The following is a 24752-nucleotide window of genomic DNA, read 5'->3' on the forward strand; positions in this document are numbered from 1 at the left end:
TTGGTCGGATGATACCAAATGACAGCTAATATTGTCTAAGAAAGGCTGTCTTATTTTTGTTTACAGACTGGTACAGTGGATATTTATTCTTTTGGATGAGAAAAGTTGCTGTTAGCCCCCTGACAGGAGAAGACTTCTGGTGGTACAAAGCTTGGGTCCTTGCTCCTGCGCTTTTGCTTGACTAGGTGGAAGAGTGCTACCAGAGGCACGCACACGCAAGGAAGGGCAGCCAACAGCACACAAATGGCCTGTACCCAAGGTGGATAAACTTTCTCCTCTTTCATGGGGAAGCCTTCCTGTGGAGATAAAAGATCAAGCAAAAGAAATCATTTGTAGGTGCACATAGATTTTTCTATGATTTCTATTTTTATTTCTTACACTGCTTTAGTAAGGATAGTGAAAGTTTTTCTCTGTCTACAGTAGCATTCAGTGGCTGTGTCCTCTGCAAACCCTTCATGTGGGTCTAGAGACAGCTGTAAATGTTTTACAGTTTCAAAGACGTATAACTGGAATTGTGACACATTCCTGGGGGTATGGGAAGTGCCCAAAGTGTTGGTAAACCTTCACCCTCTCTTGGTTAAACTATGTTCATTTTTGTTGTATTCAAAGCTTACCTGGTTTCAGCAATTACTGAGAGTGTTCTTCGTTAAATAGGAAGGATGTATATCAGAGATTTTGAGGGAATGATGATAAAGCAATTTCTGCAAGTCTGTGGTTATAAGTTTTATTTGGGATGATAGCATTGATGGCATTTGGGGGAGGCACTGCTGCTGTGTAATTCTCATAGTTTAAGGCCAGAATTGATCTTCAAGCCCCTACACAGGTTGTATTTGAGAGGGTCAAAGAAACTTCAATTGATGTGAGACAGTGACATCCAGAACTAATGTTCTCAGCGTGGACATGTCTTTGTTGCTGAATTAACCAACACTGTTCTCAGACCACTGCCTCCCTGTCTGCCTTTCAAAAGTGCATATTCATATATTCACCAGGACCCCAGTGATACTGATAGTTCTCACTGAGAAATGCCTTAATCCCTGACATTAGTTGTGCAGCTCTAAAGCTTTGCTCAGGCATTTGTTCCATTTCTGAATCCCCTGTGGTTATGGAATGTCTGTGACATTTCACTTCAACACTTCTGAGCATTAGACACATCTATAAGAAAGATGGAGCATGGAATAAGCAGGACACCTCAGGAAAAGACACATTTTAGTATGTGTAACCTGTTTGCACACTGAAGTCTTCTCATTCTGAGCACTACATCACTTCAGGCTATATTCAGTGGGTGAGCAGTAGATAACAACGATCTTAAAGGATCTGGTAAGGGAGGAAAATAGATAATTCTTCCTTTTATTAGAAGTTCTGAAAATATTTGAGAACATACATATTTAGGGTTCCAGGCTGTATAGCTTGGCGGCTTCTGCATCTGAAGAGTAACAAAGGCCATGAAGACAATTAGGAGAAGCAGAGGGCTAATAAACCTCCAGGTGATCTGCCAGTAGAAATTGAGTTTTCGTCCAGTCATCCATTCCACATCTTCACTGAACCTTGTAAAAGAAGGCATGTTTATGATGATGTCATTTCTAGAGTGGTAACAGTTTCCCTTTTTTATATTTTCCTGTAAGTTGGAGACACAGAGTACAGCACTATAAATCTTTTCTATTCCACACCATTCTTTAATAACTTACTACTCACTTGAGTCAATAATATCATTCAAGTAGGTCTTTATTGATCCATACCAGAGATGAAATGACCAATTTATGCTGTCAGTTTAATTACCTGAGCACCTAGTGTGAGGTTTCTAAGCATAAATAAATGATGATAAAATTGCAGCAGTTCTGTAAACTATTCAGATATTTAAAATGAAAAGACAAAATTGCCAAGGGAACAAACAGAGCATTCTAGGAAGAAGTCTCATTTAATCAGCACCAAATCAAATCAGGCCAGGGCCAAATTTACTGCAACTTGAGCTGCATTTATGTCTTTCACGAAAAAAAATCCATCTCTTTCCAACATACCTTTTAATTTTATAGATGTACACAACTCCAATCACTTCAAAGAAAGCAATGACTAGAAGAGGCACTGATCCTGCATATCTGTCAAAAATGTCAATCCAGTAACTCCCTGAACCCAGTGTAAAACACAGAGCAATGAGGAAGCTAATTAGACATATTATACCTGAAGAAAAAAAGATATCTTTGTTACTGAACGTGGTAGGTTTATTTTTGTTCTAAATTGCTTCTTATAATAATTATTATTTTCTCTCCCTCTATGGAGTTAATACAAGCTGTTTTCCCCTTAAGGGAGCTAATACCACTTCCCAAACTCAGTTTTCCCCTGTGTGTTGGCCAAGAGCACCACTGTTGCAGGAGGGATGCGTTCATGTGACTCACAGCATCCTTCAGTTGTTTATACTTCCTTCCATCAGACAGCCTGGGTTGTGTTGTGACCCAGTGTTAATTTTTGACTGCTGTAGTGAGTTTGAAGTGCCTCATTTCCATGCAGCCATATGCTTAAATCAGGGGCAGGTGGCACCTTGGTAGTGTAAGGACTCCCTGGATTTCTGCCTCCATTTCCTCAAAGAGCCCAGAGCTACAAATATGTGTGTCCCTTATATTCCAGCATGTATCATTTGGGTTTCAGCATGGTTCTGTACAGCCAGTTCCCCTTTAGCCAAGATTTAGATTTGAGATAATTGACAGAAAAAGTGGGAAGGAAAAGAAGGAATAAAGGTATTGCTGGACACAGACATGGTCAACAAATCAGTTTGTATGTCTTTCTAATGTGTTGCTAATTGCTTCTGACTCTGAGATGGCCTTTGATTCAATTCTGTAAAATGATGGCTTCAGACTTTTTCTTTTTTTTTTGTGAAGTTCACTATTGGAAAATCAATTTTAAAATAATATTGTCTACACAAAAAATTGTAAAATTAGGAATACAATTTAGATGCTGCAGGAAGACTGCAAAAGGCATGAAAGCAATATTTCCCATAAGAATTTAAAAGGGCACATTGCAGAAATACTAATCCATTACTTGCAGCTGCCATAGATTTTTCTGGGCTAATATCACATTAGGATCTCTCAGGCTCTCTTTGAGTCTGGTTCTTAAGGAGCAGGCTTTGTTCAGTAACCGTCTCTGGTTGAAAATATTCCAGTTTTGGTGCCAGAACAGGATCACACACCTTCATTCCTCATTTTTCAAGTGGTAATTGACATGTTCACAGTAAATGTGAAACAATCTGTAGCAGCACAAACCTGGGTAAAATAGGGGTGAAATACCTCTCTTACAGCAGTAATTTCAAGCGCAGGTGGTTATGGCAGACCAGCTGATGTCACTGGGTGCCTTAAAGTGATTTGTATCAGTGCCAAAGGTTTAAGGGAAGACAAGGCTCTTACTGATGACTGTAACAGCTCAAAGTGAACTTGACTCCAGGAATAGCAATTTAACAAGCTTTCTCAGACTGGAACAGCTTAACTTGCAAACTAAGAAAAAACTGGCAAAGGCAGTATAATGTTGTCACCTGGGAGCTTCTGCCATAACTGCTACCTCATCTTTCTGCTTATCTTCTGCAAACACAATCCACTGCCCTTACTTACGCTGTGAGATTCAGCTAAATTAATACTACAAATTATTAATTTCTCTGTGATGTTAATTAAGCAGTGAGTAGTTTGTGCCTCTGTAAGTAAGCCACCTTCTTTGAACAAAGCAAATACCTTACCAGATAATAGCTCTTTAGGTGCTGATTTAGGTATAATTTGAAGCTCCAGAAGAGGAGTGAAGACACCCTCAATGTTTCCAAACATCGAAGAAAGGCCCAAGCTGAACAGCATTATGAAAAACAGGATGGCCCAGGCTTGGGAGCCTGGCATGAGGATGATAGCTTGAGTGAAAACGATGAAAGCCAAGCCAGTTCCTGAGACACTCTGCAGAATTCACAAACAAATAGATAAAGATACACATTGCAATGTCACTTCTTGTGCATAAAGTAATTACAACACACTGCTGTCCTTCTCTGGAGTCAAGGTTGCTGGTCAGCCTCTGTTGCAGCCAGCAGTTGAGAAAATGGGCAGTTGTGAGTTAATATTTTAAGTATTCTACTAGAGATATCCAGACAGTCATGGAGCAGAATTTTAGCCTGAACAGTGAGATGGGTTCAGAGTAAAACAGATTGGAGAGCTATAATTGTAGAAGCAATTTGTTTTGCTAATACCTTCTTAAATGTGCTTTTTAAAAATCTATGATGTAGCAACTTCTGGGAAGAAAGGTGTAAATAAGGATATGATTACCACTCTTACAAGAGAATTGGTGAATCATTGATCACAAAACCCCCTATAATGGCCAAGGCAGAAAAGACTAATAGGGGAAAAAGCCAATTTCAACCAAATTTCTTTTGATTTAGTCTCCCAAGGACAAGGATATTTAAATCTAAACATTGAAAAATGCTAGAGTTGCTATAATTTGGAAGTAAAATATTTCAAACTGTAGATCAGAAAGGGGTGCTGTCAGAAGTGAGATGAAAGAAACTGACTTGTACCAGGGCTGGAATGTTGTCCTTGGACTTCTCCATCACATGAGTAAAATAGCCTACTTTACCGTTATTGTATGTTGGGCCTGCCATGCATTAGCACACACTGACTGTGCCAAACAGGATACCTGCAGCAAGGGGAATGAGGTAGGACAAGAAAACAGAGAAGAAACATCTATGTGTAGTGGTAAGGGAAATGTTTTAGGAGGGCTGGAAAATAAGGAGAAGAAGAGCTTCATGATGTATTTTGTTGGTGAACAATGTACATTGTAATAGATTTTTTGATACTTTCCTTAATACAGATTTAGGAAGTTCCCATTCAGCATCCTTTTTCTATAATCTTTCATCTAGATGTGTTCCCCCATTATACTTACTTCTATAAACCAATCTAGGACTGAATATATTGTCTCTTGTAGACTTCTGGTGGGAAGACCCTGGAAGATTAGTTTTGTGATAATAATGTGTAGTTTTGTTTGCCATAACACAGCTATATATTCAGGCTACCCTACAGTAGTGTTGTTATTTCAAATGTTGAAAGATTGATTTGTTGCATGCTTACGTATCATTGCATGCATGTGTACTTACACGAAAAAGGGAAATACCAATCCTTCTACATAACTTTGTTTAAGGATTACCTGTTGAAAGCAGTTATGGTACCTGATCAAGAAATTCTTGAAGATCACAGCTTTTCAGTTTGAGTCCAGCAATTTTTTCTGGATATGATGAATTCAAAAAACTAATCCAGGATGTATAGTTCTGTCGCATGATGCTTTCTTCTGGAAGATCAAATTCATTGATGATATTGATAATGTTCCTGCCAGAGAAGCCAACATTTTTAAACTTTAGTTTAAAATTTCACAGATGATATGTCTGGAAATGCTATTCTTTGTATTCAGATGCTACTCCAACATTGTGTTTACTGTCTGTGCTGCTATTTACAATATAAAGGATAATATTAATTGACAGCTTATATGTAAAATAGTAGAAAATATTCAGACTATTTAATGTTGTCTCAGACAAAATCTCAGTACTTTTTACAGATGCGGTCTCTAAAATATTTTTGTTTTATCAGGTCTCCTGATTGTTCCCACTACTTGTGTTTAACAATTTAGTGAAATAAATTTCTTGTGAAATAGAAAAAGGTGGGGATTTTTACTACTTCTAATGCTAGCCTGAGAGTAAGGTGCAAACCTTGATGCACTACTTGAAATGGGTTGTTCTATAATTCGTCATGCTTCTTAAAAATTATCATCCTTAACTCAGTCCAATATGTTAAACTTCTCCATACAGATGCTTCTCCCTTCTAGTGAAAATAAATTCTCTAAATACATCTTTCAAATAGCACATTCTCACATTATCTACTTAGGCACAGAAACCACAGTATAATTTTGGGAACACAGCTTTCTCACCTGTCCAAGCAGTCCCAGTAGGCTGTGGTTGCTTTAAACCCCAAAACAGAAAAGACTGGGATGGAAGCATAGAGTGATGTCATGCTGTTTACAATTGCTACTGTCACAGCGTCCTTCTCACAGTCATTTCTAGGGATAGCATTCAAACAAGTGAAGCAATTAAAAAGGCAGGGTTTTTTATCTGTGATTCAATTATTTCTGCAAACATTTTTTTTAATTTCTTCCCTCCCTCCTTCCCTCCCTCCTTCCCTCCCTCCCCTTCCCCTTCTGTTAGAAAATCTACTGGGTCTTTTAGAAAGACAGATAATTTCCTAAAGATCTTCTAGAAGAATCAAGGAAAGCATTTTGAAAACTTTAAGAAAGTGCACAAAATGCAGCAAAAATTCAGCCAGCTGATAAAGGTTGTACTTCTACTCACTTTGTTGGATTGTAGCTCGCGAATGCAATAAGCCCTCCAAAAGCCAAAGAGAGAGAGAAGAAAATCTGTGTAGCTGCATCAAGCCATACACGGGGATTTTTCAAAGTGTTCATCTGAAATAGTTGGAAGAAATGTACATATTTGGCTTAAATTAAAATTTCTTTTTCTCTTGCAGTTCTTATTGCTCATCTGTTATTTCACTTCTGAAATTTTGAGCTGTGTTGCCATCTAAATACTATGAAAATGGGAATAGGTACTAAACAGGTCAGTAAAACAGGTGTTGTCAGGAGTATCGTTGAGGCTATTTAAATGTGTGCAACAATTATAGAATCTTCTTTATTGTATACTTCATCTATCTGATGATAAAAATGTGGTTCTAAATTATAGACACTAGGAACACAATAGGGAAAATATATTTTTCCTCAATTACTTTCTTTTTTATTTTATATTCACGTACTTATCCTGCAGTTAAAGAGTGTTGTCTCCTAAAACTATATAAACAAATACATTTGCTTATAATTCATAATATATATAAAATTCATATAAGTATAAAATATATTTTATATATTTATATATTTTATATATTATATATAATTCATATTAAAAAATCATTGTTTTAAGATGAAAAGTGATTCTGTAGCTTTTCAAATTTGCTTCAAAAATTAGTAGAAGTGACTAAAAGTGCAAGCAGACAAAAAGAGAACAGTTATTAAAAACAGCATCTGCAATTCAAAGTGCTGTGAAAACAGCAATAAAAGATAGAAGGTCAGCACAGCATAGGAAATATAAAGGAAAAGGAGAAACTGACAATGAAATTTGAATTTTGCTGTTTCAGGGCAATGTGATAGAGGAAGGTAAATTAAAAAGCAATGATTGATGGATTACAGGGAATGTTATGCAGTTTTAAATAGTTGCACTAAGGAGTCTTGACATTGAAACCCGTATAAAAGGAAGAGATAAAACCTAAGTAATGTGCAAAATGTAAAAGTGATCAATAAACATTACTTTACTGCAGAAACTACAAAGTGGTCTGTTACACCAAACCATGTGAATTGCTTTCTGACCCAGTATCAAGGAGGGGGACTAGAAGAATATCTTGCTAAGAAAGTTTTAAAAGCCAGATGGTTCAAAGTAATGCTGGGGCTGTGGACTATTTCACTTAATTTTACAACAGTCTAAGTCAGATCTGTATCCCAGTCATGCAGGACAGCTTGTGTGTTTTGTGTCTGTGTACCTGTGCTAGTGATCCAAGTCCTTGACTGGGAACATATGTAGAAGTGAGAGGTAAGTATGCCAAAAGAGCCTGCATAGCATTTTTGGTTTCTCTGAAGCTGGTCTGAGCTTGAAGAGCAAAGGGTAATGGGTCCACCTCAGTGTGGGTGGATTCAGGCAATGCCATTACTGCAGGTGCTCTCTCTACAGGGAGGGAGGCCAGTGCTTTGACCACAGCAGACTGGTACCGCCTTTAGCACAACGCAACACAGAGCAGATTGGTGGAACCTTGCTGGCTGAAATGCTTCAGCAAAGGCAAACACCCTTCTAGAGGTTTATTTTGAAAGATGATAGTCAAGCCCTCAAAGGCCAGAGTGCTCACTGGCAGGACCTTGTGCAGGTGCTGTTGCAATGCAGAAACTTGGCACTCACATGGCTCTGTGGCCTTCACACTTTGATTAAGTGCTGCCAAGTCAGTTGTTGGTGCTGACAGATGCAACTCCTAAAAGTCTGGCTTTCTGACTGGGAACTTTGGCAAATGAGTCTGGAGATAGTTTAGGCTGGTACTAGGTGCAGTGTGTTTATTGACCCCAAAAGGTACTAATCAACCCCCAAACCTGAAAAGATAATGGGCAGGCAAGCATGCCATGACAATGTCATTATCTGGTCTTCAGCAAGTTATTGAAAGTGTTATTTTATATTTATATGCCATACAGTTTTATAAGCATATCTTCAGAAGAAAAAAATGTGCTGATGCCAGAAACATGTGGATGAAGATATAAACAGTGATTACTGTTAATGAATGAACAGGGGAGTAGGGAGGAAAGATGTGTGAATGTTTGATTTTGGTGTAAAAACAGCTAATGGTTTTGTGAGTAGAGGATTTGGGGCCTGTGCTACCTTTTTTTTTTTTTTTTTTTTTTGGCCATTCTCATTGCTTATTAAATAGCTGCTTAGTTCTGGGCACAGGCAACAGTTGCCCAGCCAAGTTCTTGGAATTGTTCAGTGCCAGAGAACCTCCAAATATTTACAATCTCTAAGCTCTTTCAAATGTGAAAGACACTGGAGAAGGAGACATTCGTATTCCTTAGGTGACAGAGGTGTCCCCTGAAGCTGAACCATACAGACTGTTGCTGATGCATGATGGAATGTCGTTTCTGCTACCTCTGGTTATTTATTTTTCCAAAAACCTTTCCAAAAATCTGTTCCAGCTGCTGTGTGGCTTCATCATTGCACAACTTCTGCTTTCCCCTTGCGTGTCACTTCAGGATACTTTTTTGTTTTCTTGGCAGCTTCATTTTCCAAGTAGCCAAGAATTTCAAGAAGGTGACTGAATCATCAGACTTCTCTGTGTCTGAAAGTGAATGAAGAGAAGTAGTCAATATTTGCTCTGAAATTTAGGGTAGAAAGTGTGTCAGATGGCAAAAGCTGATTATGTATTTTTCCATGAAAACAAAAACACAGCCTTGCATAATTAAAATCCATATGCATGCTTTTATTATTTGTGGTACTTATTAACAAGAACTAAAATACAAACTTGCAAAGTGAATAAATTTGGAAAGTGAATAAACTTTAAAAATTGTGGTTTAGAAAAATAATAAAATTTATTTGGGTGATTATGATGTTGAAACTGGGTAAGATGGGACTTTTTGTGCTAGGTATTACTTTCATAGACTTTCAAAAACAACACTGAGGTGTCACAGTTACGAGATAATGGATGTAGCAGCCCTGCAAAGTTGGAAAGAAGTTGGAAAATATTGCCTCCAATCAGGGAAGAATATCAAGAAGATTGATTTTATTTATTTTAAAAGAAGCTGAAATAGACAGTAGGTGATTTAACTCTTACTTTATTTTGCTAAAACTTTTTCTGCAAAAAGACAGGAAAAGAAGAAGAAAACAGCACACATATAAGAAATATGCTTTACAGTTTTGTAAAGTGATGTGGCCTGGGTGACCAAGTAAAACTGCCACAACACCTAACAGCCTTCCTGTACAACTCACTTTGGGACATCCTCGTGGAGAAGTGTAAAAGAAAAACTGGTGTTTGCTCACACTGGGGGTGGGAATAGCCTAACAGCAAAGGCAATACTGGTACTGCAGTTGTGGGGAAAGGGGACACAGAGAGAGAGAAGGGCAATGTTGAAGCTATGTGCTTACTCTCCTTTTGAAGTCCTTGAAGTGGCACAAGCCTGTGTAGCAATTGGTAGGTTAGTTTAACAAAGCCATTTGTCTTACATTAACTTTCTGTGCAATGGCAACACTGACAGCAGCTATTACTTACCAGGCTGTTGCATCAGCTTTTCCACATTTGTAGATAAGAATATCACTAAAACCATCTTCAGATTACTTTCCAAGGATGTCCCCAGGGTCTTCTTCCTCAAACCGGTGGTTGCAGGTGGATTTTCATTCTGACTTTTGTTGCCACTGTACAAATCCATCCAGCTCTCTTATGAGGTTCTGCTCCTCCTCAGCACTGCAATATCTCCAGACTTTGTGAGTACACACAAATCTAGTTTTCTGCATTCAGTTCTGGAACATTGCAAACTAAGTCCCAAAAATGCCTGAGCTCTTGCAGAGAAACCTCACAGCCCAGCTGAGACCAAGTGATGACAGGCCAAGGTGTGTTTTGTTGGTGTTGTCTAAGCTGCTTTCTTCTCTAAGACATTGCACCAAGCTCTTACAGTCCTCTCTGGACCCTTCGAAAATGTAAGTGTGTGTCCTGATCTTCTGTAAAAACCGAGCTTGTCCTTGAACTCTGACTGCGTTTAGGTGGGTGTCTGTGCACTGGGCTTGTAGAGGGAGGGATAAAGTGGTGTTTCATCTGAGCTTTCTCTTGCTCTTGTCCCTTTCCAGCCTGGGATATAAAGTATCTCTGAGCTTCGGGCTTATGTTTTTCTTAATGTCTGCGTTCTTGTTGAAGGCAAGGCAAGGGCAAAGGCAAAGGCAAAGAAAGGAAAGGAAAGACCCAGTGCTCCTGAGTCTGAAACACTGCTGTGGGTGTGGAGGCAACAGATGCTTGAGAATGTGTCAGTGAGTACTGCTTTTCCTCCTCTACACTCATCACTCCATGGAGTTCTTTGCATGAAGGCAGAGTTGTGAGGAGCCTCCAGTGGAGAGTAACCACTTAGAGAGACAGTTTGACTTTGCATTTTTTGAATGCTGCCAAGGACAATGTAGAAAAGGTGCTTCTGAAATGGCCAGCATGTGGAGGGATCTGGAACTCCTGTCCATATGAGAAGTTTAGAAAAATGGGAGAGGGGCTGTTCTCCAGCAGTTCTCTCTTTTAGGAAGAGATATGGGGGAGGAGAGAAATGCTACAAAGAAACAGGGGCGGGAGAAAATTACTTTCAACCTTCCAAAAATATCACTTTACAGTGTAATTCCTCAGTCGTTCTATTTGGGAATTCTTAAAATATTAAAGCTGTGTAAATTCTATAGTAGTGGCAGGGAAATCCCATCTTTCTCATGTACTTTACATCAGTTTTGCTTACACATTCAAGACTGAGGCACCCATAACATTCTTAAACTTAATTTTCCAGTGTTTTCTGATATGCTTACTACTGAACTGTTAAATTCTTTGCTGCTTCTTTTCTTGTGAAAATATATTAAAATACTTGAATCACTTCATCTCAGAAAAAGAGCATTGCTGATATCTCTTGGATAGACATCTAAAACAGTAGTTGTTGGAAAATGGGTATACAGTGTGAAATCTGAGGGGGAGTAAAAGGAAAAATATTACTAATACTTACATTAGGGGTGAAAAGGTAAATCAGACCTTCAGTAGCTCCTGGCAGAGTGAGTCCTTGAATAAGGAATATAGTCAGGACCAGATATGGAAATATTGCTGTTACATAAATTGCCTAAAGTAAGGAGGTCAGAAGACAGACAGTTACTGTCAATAAGTTCAATAAATCCTATTTAAATTATTTCAATATACAATCATAATTATATTAGGTCATACAGCTACAGATGAGTATGGCCATCTTTTAGATAAGCAGGGTGTACTTCTGCAGAATATATTTGTAATGAAATGGCTCTTAAAACTGTGTGAGGGAAGGCTGGTAGGGCAGAAGTGTTTGCAATGGAAGAGAAGCATAATTTTAAACCACTTGTACTGCTGTTCTCAGTTTGTTGGACAAGGAGCACACTGAACAGTGCCAGTGTGGTAAAAACTCAGTGTCTGGAGGGCAAGATTTCAAACTGTGGGATAATCACATCTCTACCCCTTCCATACCTTCCCTGTGGTTTCAATTCCTCGGATGGTGCAGAGATAGACAATTGCCCAGCAAGCTGCTAAGCACAAAATGAGCCACCACTGTAACGTGCCACTCTCAGCAATATCAGGTGTTATGTTCAAAGTTTTCCTATACCAAAAATAATTTACTGCGGTGCTCTCATAACATTCTTCATTGAACCCTGAAAAAAAAAAAAGTGGCAAGTGTTAGAATAAATTGTGGGCTGCAAAATCAAATACAGAAATGGACTTTCTGCACTCTGTAATGTGCAGCAAGACAAACACTCACAGCAGGCTGAGACTATGTGACTTATGTGAGACCTTCACCAGAAAATCACCAGCATTTTATACAGGGGATAACTTCCTAATTAGAAACAGTGTTGTACTCAGAGTAAGGTAAAATCTAAACTAATTGTAGTGAAAAATGAATTTATTTAGCTGAATAGCTACAAGTTGATGGAGCCATAACAAACTTCAGGCACCTGTGGATACATCAGGCTTCCCTGGCTATGTCATGGCCTGTAGTGGTGCAAGACCCAGGCATTGACCTCTTTGGTGTGAGTTTCCAGGACTTCTGTGAACAGGAACTTCAGGCATTCACATGCAGGGGAGTGGGCATTCGCTAGCCAGGCTCTGTGCCTGAAGAAAAGGGAACTGGGAACATGGTGTACACCACAACCTGTGATGTCTATTTGTCTTTCTACTTTAGAACAGTCCTAAGGCCTCCAAAAGAAAGTTTAATTCTGCTATGTTTTGTCTTTTTTCTTAGTCTTTTACTCAGGTGATATTTCTTGCTGTACCCTGGAACTTGTTTTCTCTCATGCTCTGAGAAAAAAAGGAAGCTGAAAAGTAGTTTTAAAAATCTGAGCATATTCTTCCTTATCCTGCTTCTGTACACTGTCTCTTTTTAGTTTAGTAATGGGTAACAGGACTTGTTCTTTATTTTGTTTCCCATTCTAAAGTCAAGCAAAAGGACTTGTGGACTTTCTGGCTATTGTTCCTGTGACGATGATGAATTTGAGTAGGCTAGTATGACTCTTGTACCTTTTTAAAAGGAAATGAGTTGTGAGCAACTCAGGGCCAAATAAAGTGTGGTTTCTTGGTTAGCCCAGAATCTGATGTTTCTGATCCTTCTTGTGCTAGCAGTGGTCATGAAGGTGTACTTACCTGTTCTGTTTCTATTTAGAGGACAAACACTCCAAGGAAGAGGTTCTTGGAAGGAGTTTATGAAATACCACATCACCCAAGTTAAAACAGTGTTGTAGTATAAGCTCACCAGAACCGACACCATCCATGAGCCAACTCCTGCAGAAAGCACAAGGTCTCACTTCAGAAAAGCTTTGGAAAAAGTTATTAGTCAGTCATAGCACTAGCTCTAAGAAGCTTGCATTTCCTATTTTTTCAATATTTTCTTCTCCAACCCCCAGGCTCATCCTGAGATTTTCCCACAAAAGATGGGCATTCGTGTCTTCAGTAGCCAAACACTTGTGCACAGTCCCCCAGATCACCAGCCCTGCTCCAGGAATGCTGAGGCTCTCTACTTAGACAGCAGGTTAGGGCTAAAATCTTTGCTCTAGTATGTAATTCATTGTTTTCTATAATACAGGACAACTTTAATAGCAGAGAGCAAAAGAGACCAAAGTTTTATAGTGTGCTGTAGCTGCACGAGGCCACTCTTGTTCCAAACCATTCATGTGTACCCTAAATTGGTAATTGTTTTACTCCTGTGATGAGGAGGGAAGGAAATCAACACTACAGTTTCTGCTTGCTTGTGTTTTTGCAAAGGGAGTATGAATGTGCCTGATTGTAGGAGATGGGTTTATCTGGAAGCACAACCTGCTGCTTGGTATTTCTTCCTTGTTGCCCTCTGGCCCTTGATGACTCCTCCTACCCACCCTTTCTTCTCCCACACAGGCCCACAGGCAGGGCTGTCGGTGCCAAGCCCATTTCAGGCACCTGCTTCAAGCAGGTCATGGTCCAGCAGGGCTGGCTGAAGCATCCAGGAGTTTCCCCTCGCTCTGCAGGCACAAGGGTGTTATCTCAAGTACCCAGTAGAGTCAGTGCTTTAACCTCCTCATGGTGGCTATTCTGGATCACTTTTTGCAGCCTAACAACGTACACAGGGCACCTGATGTGTTTTTTCATATGTTCAATAAATGGAAAGGAATAGGCAGTACAAGACTGCACACCAGTCTGATGCACGCTACCATATGGACTGTCCCTCCTGCCCAGCTGTGTTGATAAATCCCCTTAAGTAGCTCCACTCTCTTGTGGAGGGGAGCCTTCCCATGTGCTTTGGACTCATTGGGAGGTACCAGGATCCTGGTTTTCCTGTCTTTCTGTCCTTCCTTGAGTCTGACTATTCATGCACAGAGAAGACTGGGTCCTGGAGGGGCTGTGAGGGAGGAGCAAGAAGCACTGTGGACAGGCAGCTCTTGCTGAGCACCAGGGTATGGTTGGAATGGGGAAGAATTAAGTAGCAGAGCCCATGTTCAATATGCTCCCCACAACAAAGGTTATTAGGTTTGCATTTCAGGCTCCTAAAATGTGCCTGGAGTAATGCCTGATGAGAGTGATACAGAATTCCAAAATCACAGAATGTTTTGTGTTGGAAGGGACATTAAAAGGTCATCTAGTGCCATGCCCCTGCCATAGACAGGGACATTTCAACTAGACCAGGCTGCTCAGAAGCCCATCCAACATGGCCTTGAATGTTTCCAGGGAAACCACCCCTCAATATCTCACCACCCTCACTGCAAAATATTTCTTTTGAATCCTAACACTGATTTCTTTTTATATCCTAAAAAGCACCAGGCACAGGTCTGTAGGAAGTGAGTGCTGGGTGGGAGCTGTCTGCAGTTTCTTGAGCTGGGACTGAAGAGATGTACCAACGCCTCCAAGGTAAGGAGAAATGGTGTTCCAGGCTCTGATGCTGCCTTTCCTCAGGCACTGCCCTAGGGCCAGCTCGAGATGTAGCAGTGGGATTCCTTCGAAGAGAAGAGCGATGAAGTATGGGATGAGGAAAGCCCCTGAAAAGACATTTAAGTGTGATTATAAGCCACATGTTTATCTGCATCTCACTGAAATTACTGGTTTATAATTAATCTGCTTTATGAGCCTAACAAAGTCCTTGTGGGATGTGTTGAGAGAGGGATCATTGCTAGGGACACCTACCAAGTAATATCTGTTGCTGGTAATTTTGGTAGTGAAGGTGGAGGAGGAGGGACTGGGATGCTTTAGTGCTGCAGGTCACTTCTCTCAGGCATTGCTACAGCCCATTGTATGTAGCCTCCCGATTTCATCCATTTCCCTTTCTTTTAAGCATCTTCTTTTGTCCCCCTTCTGGTAAAGCACAAGGGTTTGCCTGTCCCCTATACCATGTTTTCCCTTCAGTGCATTACCTTGTTTCTTTTCTTAAAGCTTTCAGGCCTGTGCTCCTCCATCCTGCACTGAAATAGCAGGATTTTGTGCTGCATACCCCCAAGAAACCAGGCTATTTTATTGCATGAAGCTCTGCTCAGACCACAAAAGCTCTAACGAAAAACTGAAAGCAACTGATAGTTCTCTGTGACATGTGAGCCATGAAACTTCATTTCTTCTCAGTTTGTATCCTTTACATCTTTTCCATTTTCCTCACAACATCTCCCTTGAGCTAGAAGCAGCATGTCCTGTTGGTTGCCTGTGGGAAGCCTGGATAATTCCTGCTAAACTGTGTTTAATGCCTAACTTCCTCCACCCTCCCTCAGAAGGGACACACTTTTGGGTCTCCTTTTTTCACTGATGATGATTTTTGAGAGTTCATCAGTATGAGCTGAATGATGAAACAAGAAGTTTCATCAGTATGTTTGTACCACCTGCCCAAATGTCCAATTAAATTGAAATATATTGATGCTTATTGCCATGACCAACAACCACTGTGACCACAAAGTCTCTTTTCCCCAGGGAAACAAAGGAGTCCTGCCTCAGCCACCTCCCAATCCTCCTACAAATGTGAACAGCTTCTGTGCTCCTCATAGCTTTGTCAATGAACCTGTGCCTTGTTCTACCATTTCTGTTTTGCCTCCAGACCTCATATCTGGATCTGCTCAGCTCTGCTCTCCCAGCTCTGGAAATTTTCTTTATGTTCTGTCTTCGACCCTGAGAGAGAGGTGGGGGGAATGCATGAGGATTTCTGGTCTCCAGCTGGAATGGCGCCTGGGTTCTGCAATCACTGGCTATTTAGAAAGGCTGGGCAGATAAAATCTAATCTCTTGAGCTAGTGTTGTATTGCAATAACTTTGCTTCCTCTTGCTAGGCGCTGCAGTAAATACATACGACACCCAGAGAAGGTGTGCCATTGGATGGTTTAGCTTTTTATCGAGGTATGCATAGGAACAAAAATCACAGAGCTCTTCACAGCAAAGAGCTGTTTGTAAACTGCCAAACTTGGAAATAAATGTCTCACCTTAAGATCTCTATTCTTAAAATGTTTTTAACTGAGAAGCAGATTTGAAAAAGGAATCTCACAGTTAGTTCCCTGTATGATAAATCCTCAGTTTGAGGTTCCTTCCAGAAGTAATCTCTTGCCATGCTCAGTCCTGTGGTCTGTTTCAAACCTGCTGCAGTATCCCTCTCCACAGCACATCTGAGGGTGCCAGCCCAGCCCTTCTGACAGTCTGATGCCTTGGGTTGTCTCCTAGGAAGAGCAAAACATTGAGGCAAGTGACCAGAGCACTGCGGTATGGAGCGCTCTACTCCTTCATCCATCTGCCTGGCCCTCCACCAGCTCTGGGCAGCAGCTGTCTCTCTGCCATCCATGCTGAGCCCTCACTAGCAGAGCACTCCATAAGAGACCAGTCTATCTCCCATATCATATCTCCTGGGAAATAACTGCGTAATAATTAGTGCAAACTGTTATCTCTCTCCCCTTTTCTGTTTGCTAGTTGAACCACTGGCAGCAGAGCATGTTTAGACATTCTGCTGATAAAAGCATGTTTACTTTGTGCTGGCTTGTGTGTGTATCTTCAGGCATATTTACAGCATGGCAAAACATAATGTCACAACTGGAAAAAGAATACTGGTTTTCCATGAGAATGATATAAAATAGTCGATCTGCAACTACGAAAATATGGCAAAAGAATGGGTTAACAAGAAATAGTTTATGAAGCTAATCTTTCTCAAACATAATTCAAGTGAATGGCTTGTAGTGTAAAATAAGTTTTTAGTTATTCATTCCTTTGCATTACAATACTTTTAGGCAAAACAAAAAGAGGAAAAGAACAGACAGTCTGCTGAAGCTTACTCTTTTCCACAATAAAATCCCCTGCCTGTAGAAAAACATGGAAAAACATTGACAGTAAGCTATCAGTTACGGGATAGTGAGTAGGGACCCTCTAACACTGTATAGTTGAGGGCTCTGATCAATAGATAAAGGAGGATGTGCCAGAAGGCCAAATTTAAGTACCTTTTTAAAAAAATGCCATGAGAAATCTAAGCATGGAGAAAGCAAGCAGAAAATTCAAGACACAGCAGGTATCATGAACCAGACCATTCAAACACAAGCATAGCAAAACCCCAGCAGAACCCATACGATGTTTAGCACAGGCACAGCAAAACTTTGGCTTCCATGGGGCATGGGAAAAGGAAACTTCAGCAGAAAAAATCATAAAGCACAAGTAATAAATTATCTGCTATATGCACATTCTACCTAAAGAAAAAAAAAAAAAAAAGTTTAGTAGTTTTTTTCTCTCAAAAAGTGAAAAAGGAAAATTATACTTGTTGAAACATTTTTTAATACTTTAAAAGCCTGGAGAAATGCCCATAAAAATCAAAAGTATTGCCAAAGTGTGATTTAGTTGCATCCCTGGGGTGTGACTTAGGAAAGTTTTAGTCTACAACATTCCTTCTGTCAGAAAGACACTGAAGATTCATAAAGCATCCATCCTGCAAGTAGATACATGCGGTACTAAAAGGAGGTCAAAGGGAAAAAAAAACCCAAACTCTTCAAAACTTACAAGAGTCAAAAGTTCTTTTGGAAGGAATCCTGCACAAGGATATCACAAAGCCATGGAACAATCTCTGTGCACATGAGCAGGCATGGAAGGCCTGCAAGAGCTTTTTCAAATCAGGCTATCAACAGCTGCAACTACTGCACTGCCTGTAAGCTGGTGTCATTGACAAGGGAGTCCCAAGTGACGAGGAGCACCAGTGTGTAACAAGAGTGCTGAAGAGCCATTGGAGTGGAGACAGCTCCACAGCCATAGCAGTAGGAAAGAAAGGAGCAGGTGCACTCATGGTACACAGAGGCTTTTTAAAACCTGACCCCTAGATTGCAATGCACGGGCAAGTCAGGTCAGAATAGCAACTGCCTGACCATATCCAGCGAAATGACACTGGATGGGCACAACCTTTGTTACAGCACCTGCACGTGACAGTCCGGGTGGGAAGTGCATGAAGCTCCAGGCAGCCTGGGGAGAGCCGTCAGTGCTCCACGCCAGGACACAGAGACCTGGAGGCTCTTGAAGGAGTGCAGTCAAAAGTTGGTTCTTAGCAACCAGCAGAGCAGAGTGAAACAACCAAACTGAGTTTGTCACTTGGAAAGAGGGACCAACAGACCAGACTAGGGGAAGTGCAAAGCAGTTTGAAGTATCAGCCAGGCAACCTCCTAATCTACGTGTACCAAAGACCAGCAGAAATCGATGAGCCACAGTGAGGAGCAGAGAAGAAGACCCAGTGGGTTTGCTTGATACTGGGATACTAAGACTTCCTAAATGGTGGAGAAAAACTTAGAAGGAGTGATCCATGTGTTCAATTTTGTATCTTTCCACTGCCTGTGGATCAGCTAGCAGAAGAAAAGCTAGTGACTTGAAATGATGATTTAAAGACACAACAGCATTTGGAAGGCCAGAACATGAATAATACTTTTCCTTCAAATAGAGATTTAGGAGTAGAAAAAATAATTATGATAATGACTGAAATGATCTGGAAAGTAGAAAAATAGTAATTTTGAAGGAAATGCATCTATAGAGTCTGAAAAATTCAGAAAGCACATCTCAATGTGACGAAATGCAGCAAACATTTGGAGATCCACTTCATCCATTCTGTTGGTGCACAGGAGAAATGGCGAGGGGTGCACTTTTCCAAAAGACTAAGAATTTAATTACCTGTGATAAGTTATGCAATGTTATGCAATAGGTGGGAACTACTCGTTCAGATACAGAGAAGAAGATATTAGCTATTGAAAGGGGATTTTCAGACCTGTCCCACTCTCACCATGGCAGCTCAGCTAAGCAGTGTGGTATAGTCAACACAGCAAGGAATTACTTCAAGACATCAGATAGGAAAAAAAGCAACGTAGTCACACTCGGGCCTCTCGCTAGAAAATAGCACTTCATGACCTCTTTTATGTCTTCTGCATTTCAATCCAGATGAAAGGTATGGGCTACTCTAAGGACTGTATTTGTGCAGCACCCATATGATGGTGCCGACACTGCCTTGCAGGCCACATTACACATCTTACTGACTGAAACTTGGCAGGGTTGAATTTCCCACATAAATGACTACATGTCCTTGAGCAACAAGGGATGGAGCTAAGGCCATGCCCAAAAAACCAAAGGGACAATGGCCATTTCACATGAAGATGGGTAGCACCCACAGATAACTCATAAAATAAGCTTGGTGAACTTCCCTGTGAAATGCGAAGGGTGCAAGCAGGCAGTTTTCAAATACAAGCATACATCCACCTGAGCTGTAAAGGGCAATCAAATATAACAAATTATGAAAGAATTGACTCTGCGTGTCACAGCTTTTCACCAAGAGTTTAAGCAAGGCATGGCAACAAACAAGAAAATGAAGTTTGTTACTTGCTGTGACCCAATTTTTCCGTCAGAGAGTGAACAGTTCTGCTCTTCCCAACATGCTATGCTTGTTTGGGTTGGTTTTGTTTTTTCTTGTTGCTGCCGTTTTTGTTTGTTTTAAGGATTTTGGTTTGGTTTTGTTTTGGTTTTTTTAAATAGTATTTTCCATTTGTGCAATTTGTTCCTCTTACATTTTCTTTTCTTTTGAGGACACAGTGAACCAGGCATTTCACAGCACACTGTAGTTCAAATTTGAGCAAAAGGTCAAGTAGGCCATGAGTTATGAAAGTCTATAAATGGTTGTCCCAGAAGTAAACAGTTCTCCCTTTATAGCATGACTGTAGTGTTCATGTGTATTTATTTTCCTAGAAGGAAACTGTATTTTATATTAAAGATATTTTTCAGTCATTTTTTAGGCTCAGGCACTATACACATTTTTAATACTCATGGGTTTAGCAAGCATGTATATATATACACAGCTATAATCAAAAGTAAACCACTGCACTCAGTTCTAGCTAGAGCTGGGTTGGTTTCCTTAAGTATACTCAGATGACTCCGTGTGTACACATACAGATGCATCACTTGTTAGTGTCTCCATTTTAAGTGACAAACTCTATACTGGACTACTTAGAGACTTCTTTTCAATCCCAGTTGCCTGGGTACATTTGCGTTTGTCTCCACCAACTGTACCAAACAACCTTCATACCCATTAGTCATGAAAAGTAAATAACTAACTTAACTCAGGCAATAAATCCAAATAATCAGTAACGGCAGCAGGTGATAAATGTCAGCACAACAGATATTATATTAGATCTGAGTTACTGAGTAACGCTAATGTGGGATGAATCAGGGCCAGAGGTCTGACGGGAACAGCTGACATGAGAAGTGCACAAGCACTTGTTTTCATCTCTTGTTTTTGAAAAGATGCAGAAACGAGGATATTGCCTGAACCAGCTGTAAGACTACCCCAGAAGCCATTCAGCCTTCAAGCATGTCCATGCCACATCCATACCTGGTTTCTCCATGCTTGTGATTGTGGCTGCAGGCAGAAAGCCATGGCACCTCTCAGGGCTCCCAGTTAAACACAGTGCTGCTGGTCTCTCCCATTTGCACATCTTCACATGCACATGTGCAGAATTTATGCTCCAGTATCCCTGAAAATCTACTGGGCACTTGCATCTGAGTTGTTTGCTTTTGAAAATGCAAGTCCAGACCACATCACTGCTTTAAACTAACAGAAGAAAAATACAGCTACCTTACACACAGATGTAAATGCAAGAGCTCTGTCTTCTCAGTGGTCACCATAACTCACTCAACTTTTCCAATACCAGCTTTCTAGGATAAGTTATTTACAAACCGCACAGCACACTCTTACAGTGTCCATCCTGCTATTGAGCTCTTGGAGCCCTTTATTGAAGCCCAGTGACCAAACATAGGCTGCACATCCATACATTGACCTTAGTTCACCACTGCCTTGTGCCACTGTTGGTGGTGATGCAAAGTAGCTGTTTGCCATTACTGAGTGTGCTGGCTATTTTAAGCTGGTTTTTCACTGGCAGCATTACTACTCAAGGAGCAACAGAGCAACTCAGCCCTTGCCCCTGCAGCATTTTCCTGTTTTTACTCTGTTTGAAGCTGTATCCCCTGTCTTTTTTGTCCATAGAAGTTCCTGTGGGAAATAGTGGAGTTCTGGAGCTGGATGCAAAAGCAAGCAGACTTTCTGAGCATGGTTAACTCCATAAGGTTAGTGACCTCCTTGCAGTCAGTCTCATGCTTCTCTTGGGGAGATGAGGGTAGGGATGCAGGGGACCCCAGAAGGGAAGGTGGAGGGGAGAGATCAAACCTCAGGAGCAGATGAGCATTGCTGTCTTCTGAAGTGAGGCTGGGATCTGAAGATGTTGAACCTCTGGCCACAGCTGGGCACAGAGAAGCAACAACTGGTGCTTCACAGGAAAGTGTGAGAGCCTTTTTATGGCCAGTAGAACAATATTTCATCTTAATCCCGATTTTGCAAAAACTTTCTGCAGCTGGTGGCTGCAGAAGCTTCTCTGTGCAATGAAATGTGTGGAGGACCTGCATCTTGCTATGGCTCTGCCTGGAATTTTCAAACTTTCCACTGAAAGCACTTTATGTTAATCATTCACTACATTACAAAAACATCACATTATGTTTGCTTTATTATGTTATTTGTTAATCCTGAAAGCTTTTCCCTTGCTTTCCAAGATAGAAAGGCCACCTGAGATGCTGTAGAGGATTTGACCTACAGTTCCTGCTCCATAAGAATCTTTTCCTTGCAGGTCTCATGCCATATCTGCTATGGGGATGTCTCTCTAAAGATGTTCATTGTATCTCATTAATGCCAATATTGTTAACTGAATTGACAGGGTTTTTTCCCAATAATTCCCCTGGACAAACACAAACAGTGTGTGCTCCTGGCTTCCTAGCTACCCAGTGTGGGTACTTTTCTGCAGAAGTTTCACTGGGTGCCACATTTTTAAAATGAATAATGGAAACCATAAAGTGTTCTGAGAGGAATCTAACCTACTGCTTCTTGTCTTATTTCTATTTGTGTAACTACAACTCTCAGCTGTTGCATATTCAGCCTTAAACAGCTCCTTGCCAGCAAAATAATTTCCATTTTTTTGTTTATAGGCTATGATAAACAAACTCTTTAATTTTCAACTTCAAGACCAAAACAGATTGAATTCTTAAATTGTTTATTGTCCCAGAAGCTTTCTAACCCTTGAAAAATTGCTGGGGCTTCTCTGCATTTTGTCTAATTTTTTAAGTTGACTTTGAAAAGTGAATTTTCAGAAAAAGTCAGAGATTCAGAAGTTGTCTTAGTATAGGCAGCAATATCTCTACCTACTTCCTAGTGTTCTGCTTACATCTTCTAAGGTTCATTCTCTTGATACAGCCTGCTATAGCTCATTCATTGAGCCACTTACCATAGTCCCTAAATGGTTACTTCTCCCTGAAACACCTTCCATTACAGGCTACATCCATTCTTGTCTCCTTGGATGATTGAAATATATATAGTTCATCAAGTAATACAGACACCTCAGTAAAACAAACCTGGTTGTGACAATATTTTCTGTCATTTGATGGTTTCTTCAGGTGTGAATTTTTGGTTCCTCCAATTAATTGAAAGATAACAAATAATACGGGGATGAGACAATTTGCTCACTCTTCTTTAGACAGCTTACTGTGGCAGATTTCAAAAGCTTCTGTGAATGGTGAGTTACCATTTTGTAATGGTACTTTCCAGATCCATTTGTATTTACCAAATTGTCTGCTTCTAAAGCAATTCTTTGTGGAACTGATGCCCAGGCACAGGCTTAGGCAGCTGTCCATGACACCTGGCAGGCTCCTGTTGTTGCTGCACCAGCTGAGCATTTTCAACAGCCTCACAGACAACCAACAGCACCATTTAGTTTTGTGCAGGGGCAATTCCAGATGATGAGGTAGCTCCTAAGAGTATCAAAAGAGGGGAATGACTCACTCACCAACCCAAAGGGAAATTCAGTGGCCATTTGTCTAGGGGCCAGTTTCCCTCAGGCCTCCCCAGGATTTCTCATTTCTCCTTAAGGTAGCCAGCTGCAGATTCAGTTTCCTGCTTCCATTGGGACTGTGGTAGCAGTATAAAAACTTTAACAAGATTTGTTCTATCATCAGTCTGGTTCAGCATCAGTCTGGTCTTCCTAAGCAAACGTATCACCTTATAATTAAATACGCTTCTACAGAAAGAGCTAATTAACCAGTGCAAAACATCAGTGACAATTAGTGTTATTTTAAAAAGGGATATAACTGATACAAATGATGTAATTTCTATGCCCATCAGAAGTTAGTATAGACGTATGAGAATTGCAGTTCAGTATTTTGGCAAAGTCCCGTTCCAATCTTACCGCCTCCATGTATCTGACACAAGTATGGAAATCGCCACACGTTCCCCAGACCAACGGCAAATCCGATACAGCTTAAAATATACTGGAACTTATTGTCCCACTTGGGTCTGTCATCTTCTTTAGACATTTCAGGTGTTGCTGACAAATCTTTCGACATTTTAATGAAATATCTGTGGCTCCTTAGCCCCTTTCCCTAAAAATGGGAAGATGCTTCAAAACCTGTCTCTCCTACAGGTTTTATGCAGGGTGACAGAAGGATCTTGGAAGGGAGGTGGAGCTTTCTTTTTATCCAATGCAAAGGGTCGTGTCATTGCCAAGGCTGCAGTTTAAAGACAAAACCAGGAATTATTATTATATAGAAAGTTACCACTCTTGCCTTTTTTGCAGCTCCTTCCATAGTTAGACAGCTTGGGAATATGTTGTTAATAGGTAACTCAGGAGCAAACAGGGGTTTTTTTCTGTTCTCCTTATGTTCTCAGACTCTGTCAGAGAAGTGTGACACTGAATATAATTAAAAAGAAACCTTTGCAGCAGACTAATTAAAATTGAAAAATACCTGTAAAAATCTGTGAATAAAGCATTGACATTTCCTTTCCTAGTTTATTAATATAAGTAAATAAATGAAGGTATCTTTTCCAAATGCAAAAAGTAAATAAGAATAAAAGCCAAGAAAAATTAGACCTTGTATGTTCAGACATTAGAATTTGGTCCATTTTCACAATAGTTGCTAGAAGTTAATCACTTCCCACTTGTCAATGAATCCCCAGTGAATATTTTTATTATTCATTAAATAGTTACTGATGAATGCAAGAGCTTCATGCTTTCCTTCAATTGAAAGTATGTGAGTTCTGTTTTCTTTCAGTCATACCAGGGTTTTACTGGTGTGCAAATCAGTTCACTCCACACTAAACAGAGCAGCCAGTCAGTTTGCTTGCTTCAGTAAATCAGAGTTTATGCCTGGATTCCCCTCTCTAAATGGGAAGAGCTTCTAAGTGACGGCCAATTGTTTCCCCCCCTCCTCTCTGGGCTGTCACAGCTCATCTGCTTACACCTCTACAAATATCCAGACTCACAGATGGAGCAACTCAACTTCCCAGTGTCTTATTGGGGTTGTCTCAGAGGGCACACACATGAGCTGCTGGTTTGGCAGCACTTGCACAACGTCAGCGGTACCAGGGCACACACCGCCATCGCTCCTTCCCCTGCTGCTCTTCGGA

The 24752-nt window shown here is 40.5% G+C and overlaps 1 protein-coding gene across 1 annotated transcript; it reads right to left on the reverse strand.

Annotated features, from left to right (window-relative positions):
• On the reverse strand, window positions 1-23781 carry LOC111925332 (sodium-dependent neutral amino acid transporter B(0)AT3-like). Its single transcript, XM_023921760.2, has 12 exons — window positions 23536-23781; window positions 14684-14824; window positions 12963-13100; window positions 11796-11977; window positions 11311-11421; window positions 6350-6462; window positions 5932-6060; window positions 5180-5336; window positions 3716-3920; window positions 2016-2175; window positions 1382-1544; window positions 1-296 (listed from the first exon to the last, which is right to left on the reverse strand). Exons 1-12 carry the CDS (start codon window positions 23690-23692, stop codon window positions 84-86), a joined length of 1869 nt encoding a protein of 622 aa, XP_023777528.1. The 5' UTR covers window positions 23693-23781; the 3' UTR covers window positions 1-83.
• Between the last annotated feature and the right edge of the window lie 971 nt (window positions 23782-24752).

Source organism: Cyanistes caeruleus, chromosome 1 (genome assembly GCF_971803275.1).
Source record: "Cyanistes caeruleus chromosome 1, bCyaCae1.hap1.1, whole genome shotgun sequence".
Lineage (NCBI taxonomy): Eukaryota > Metazoa > Chordata > Aves > Passeriformes > Paridae > Cyanistes > Cyanistes caeruleus.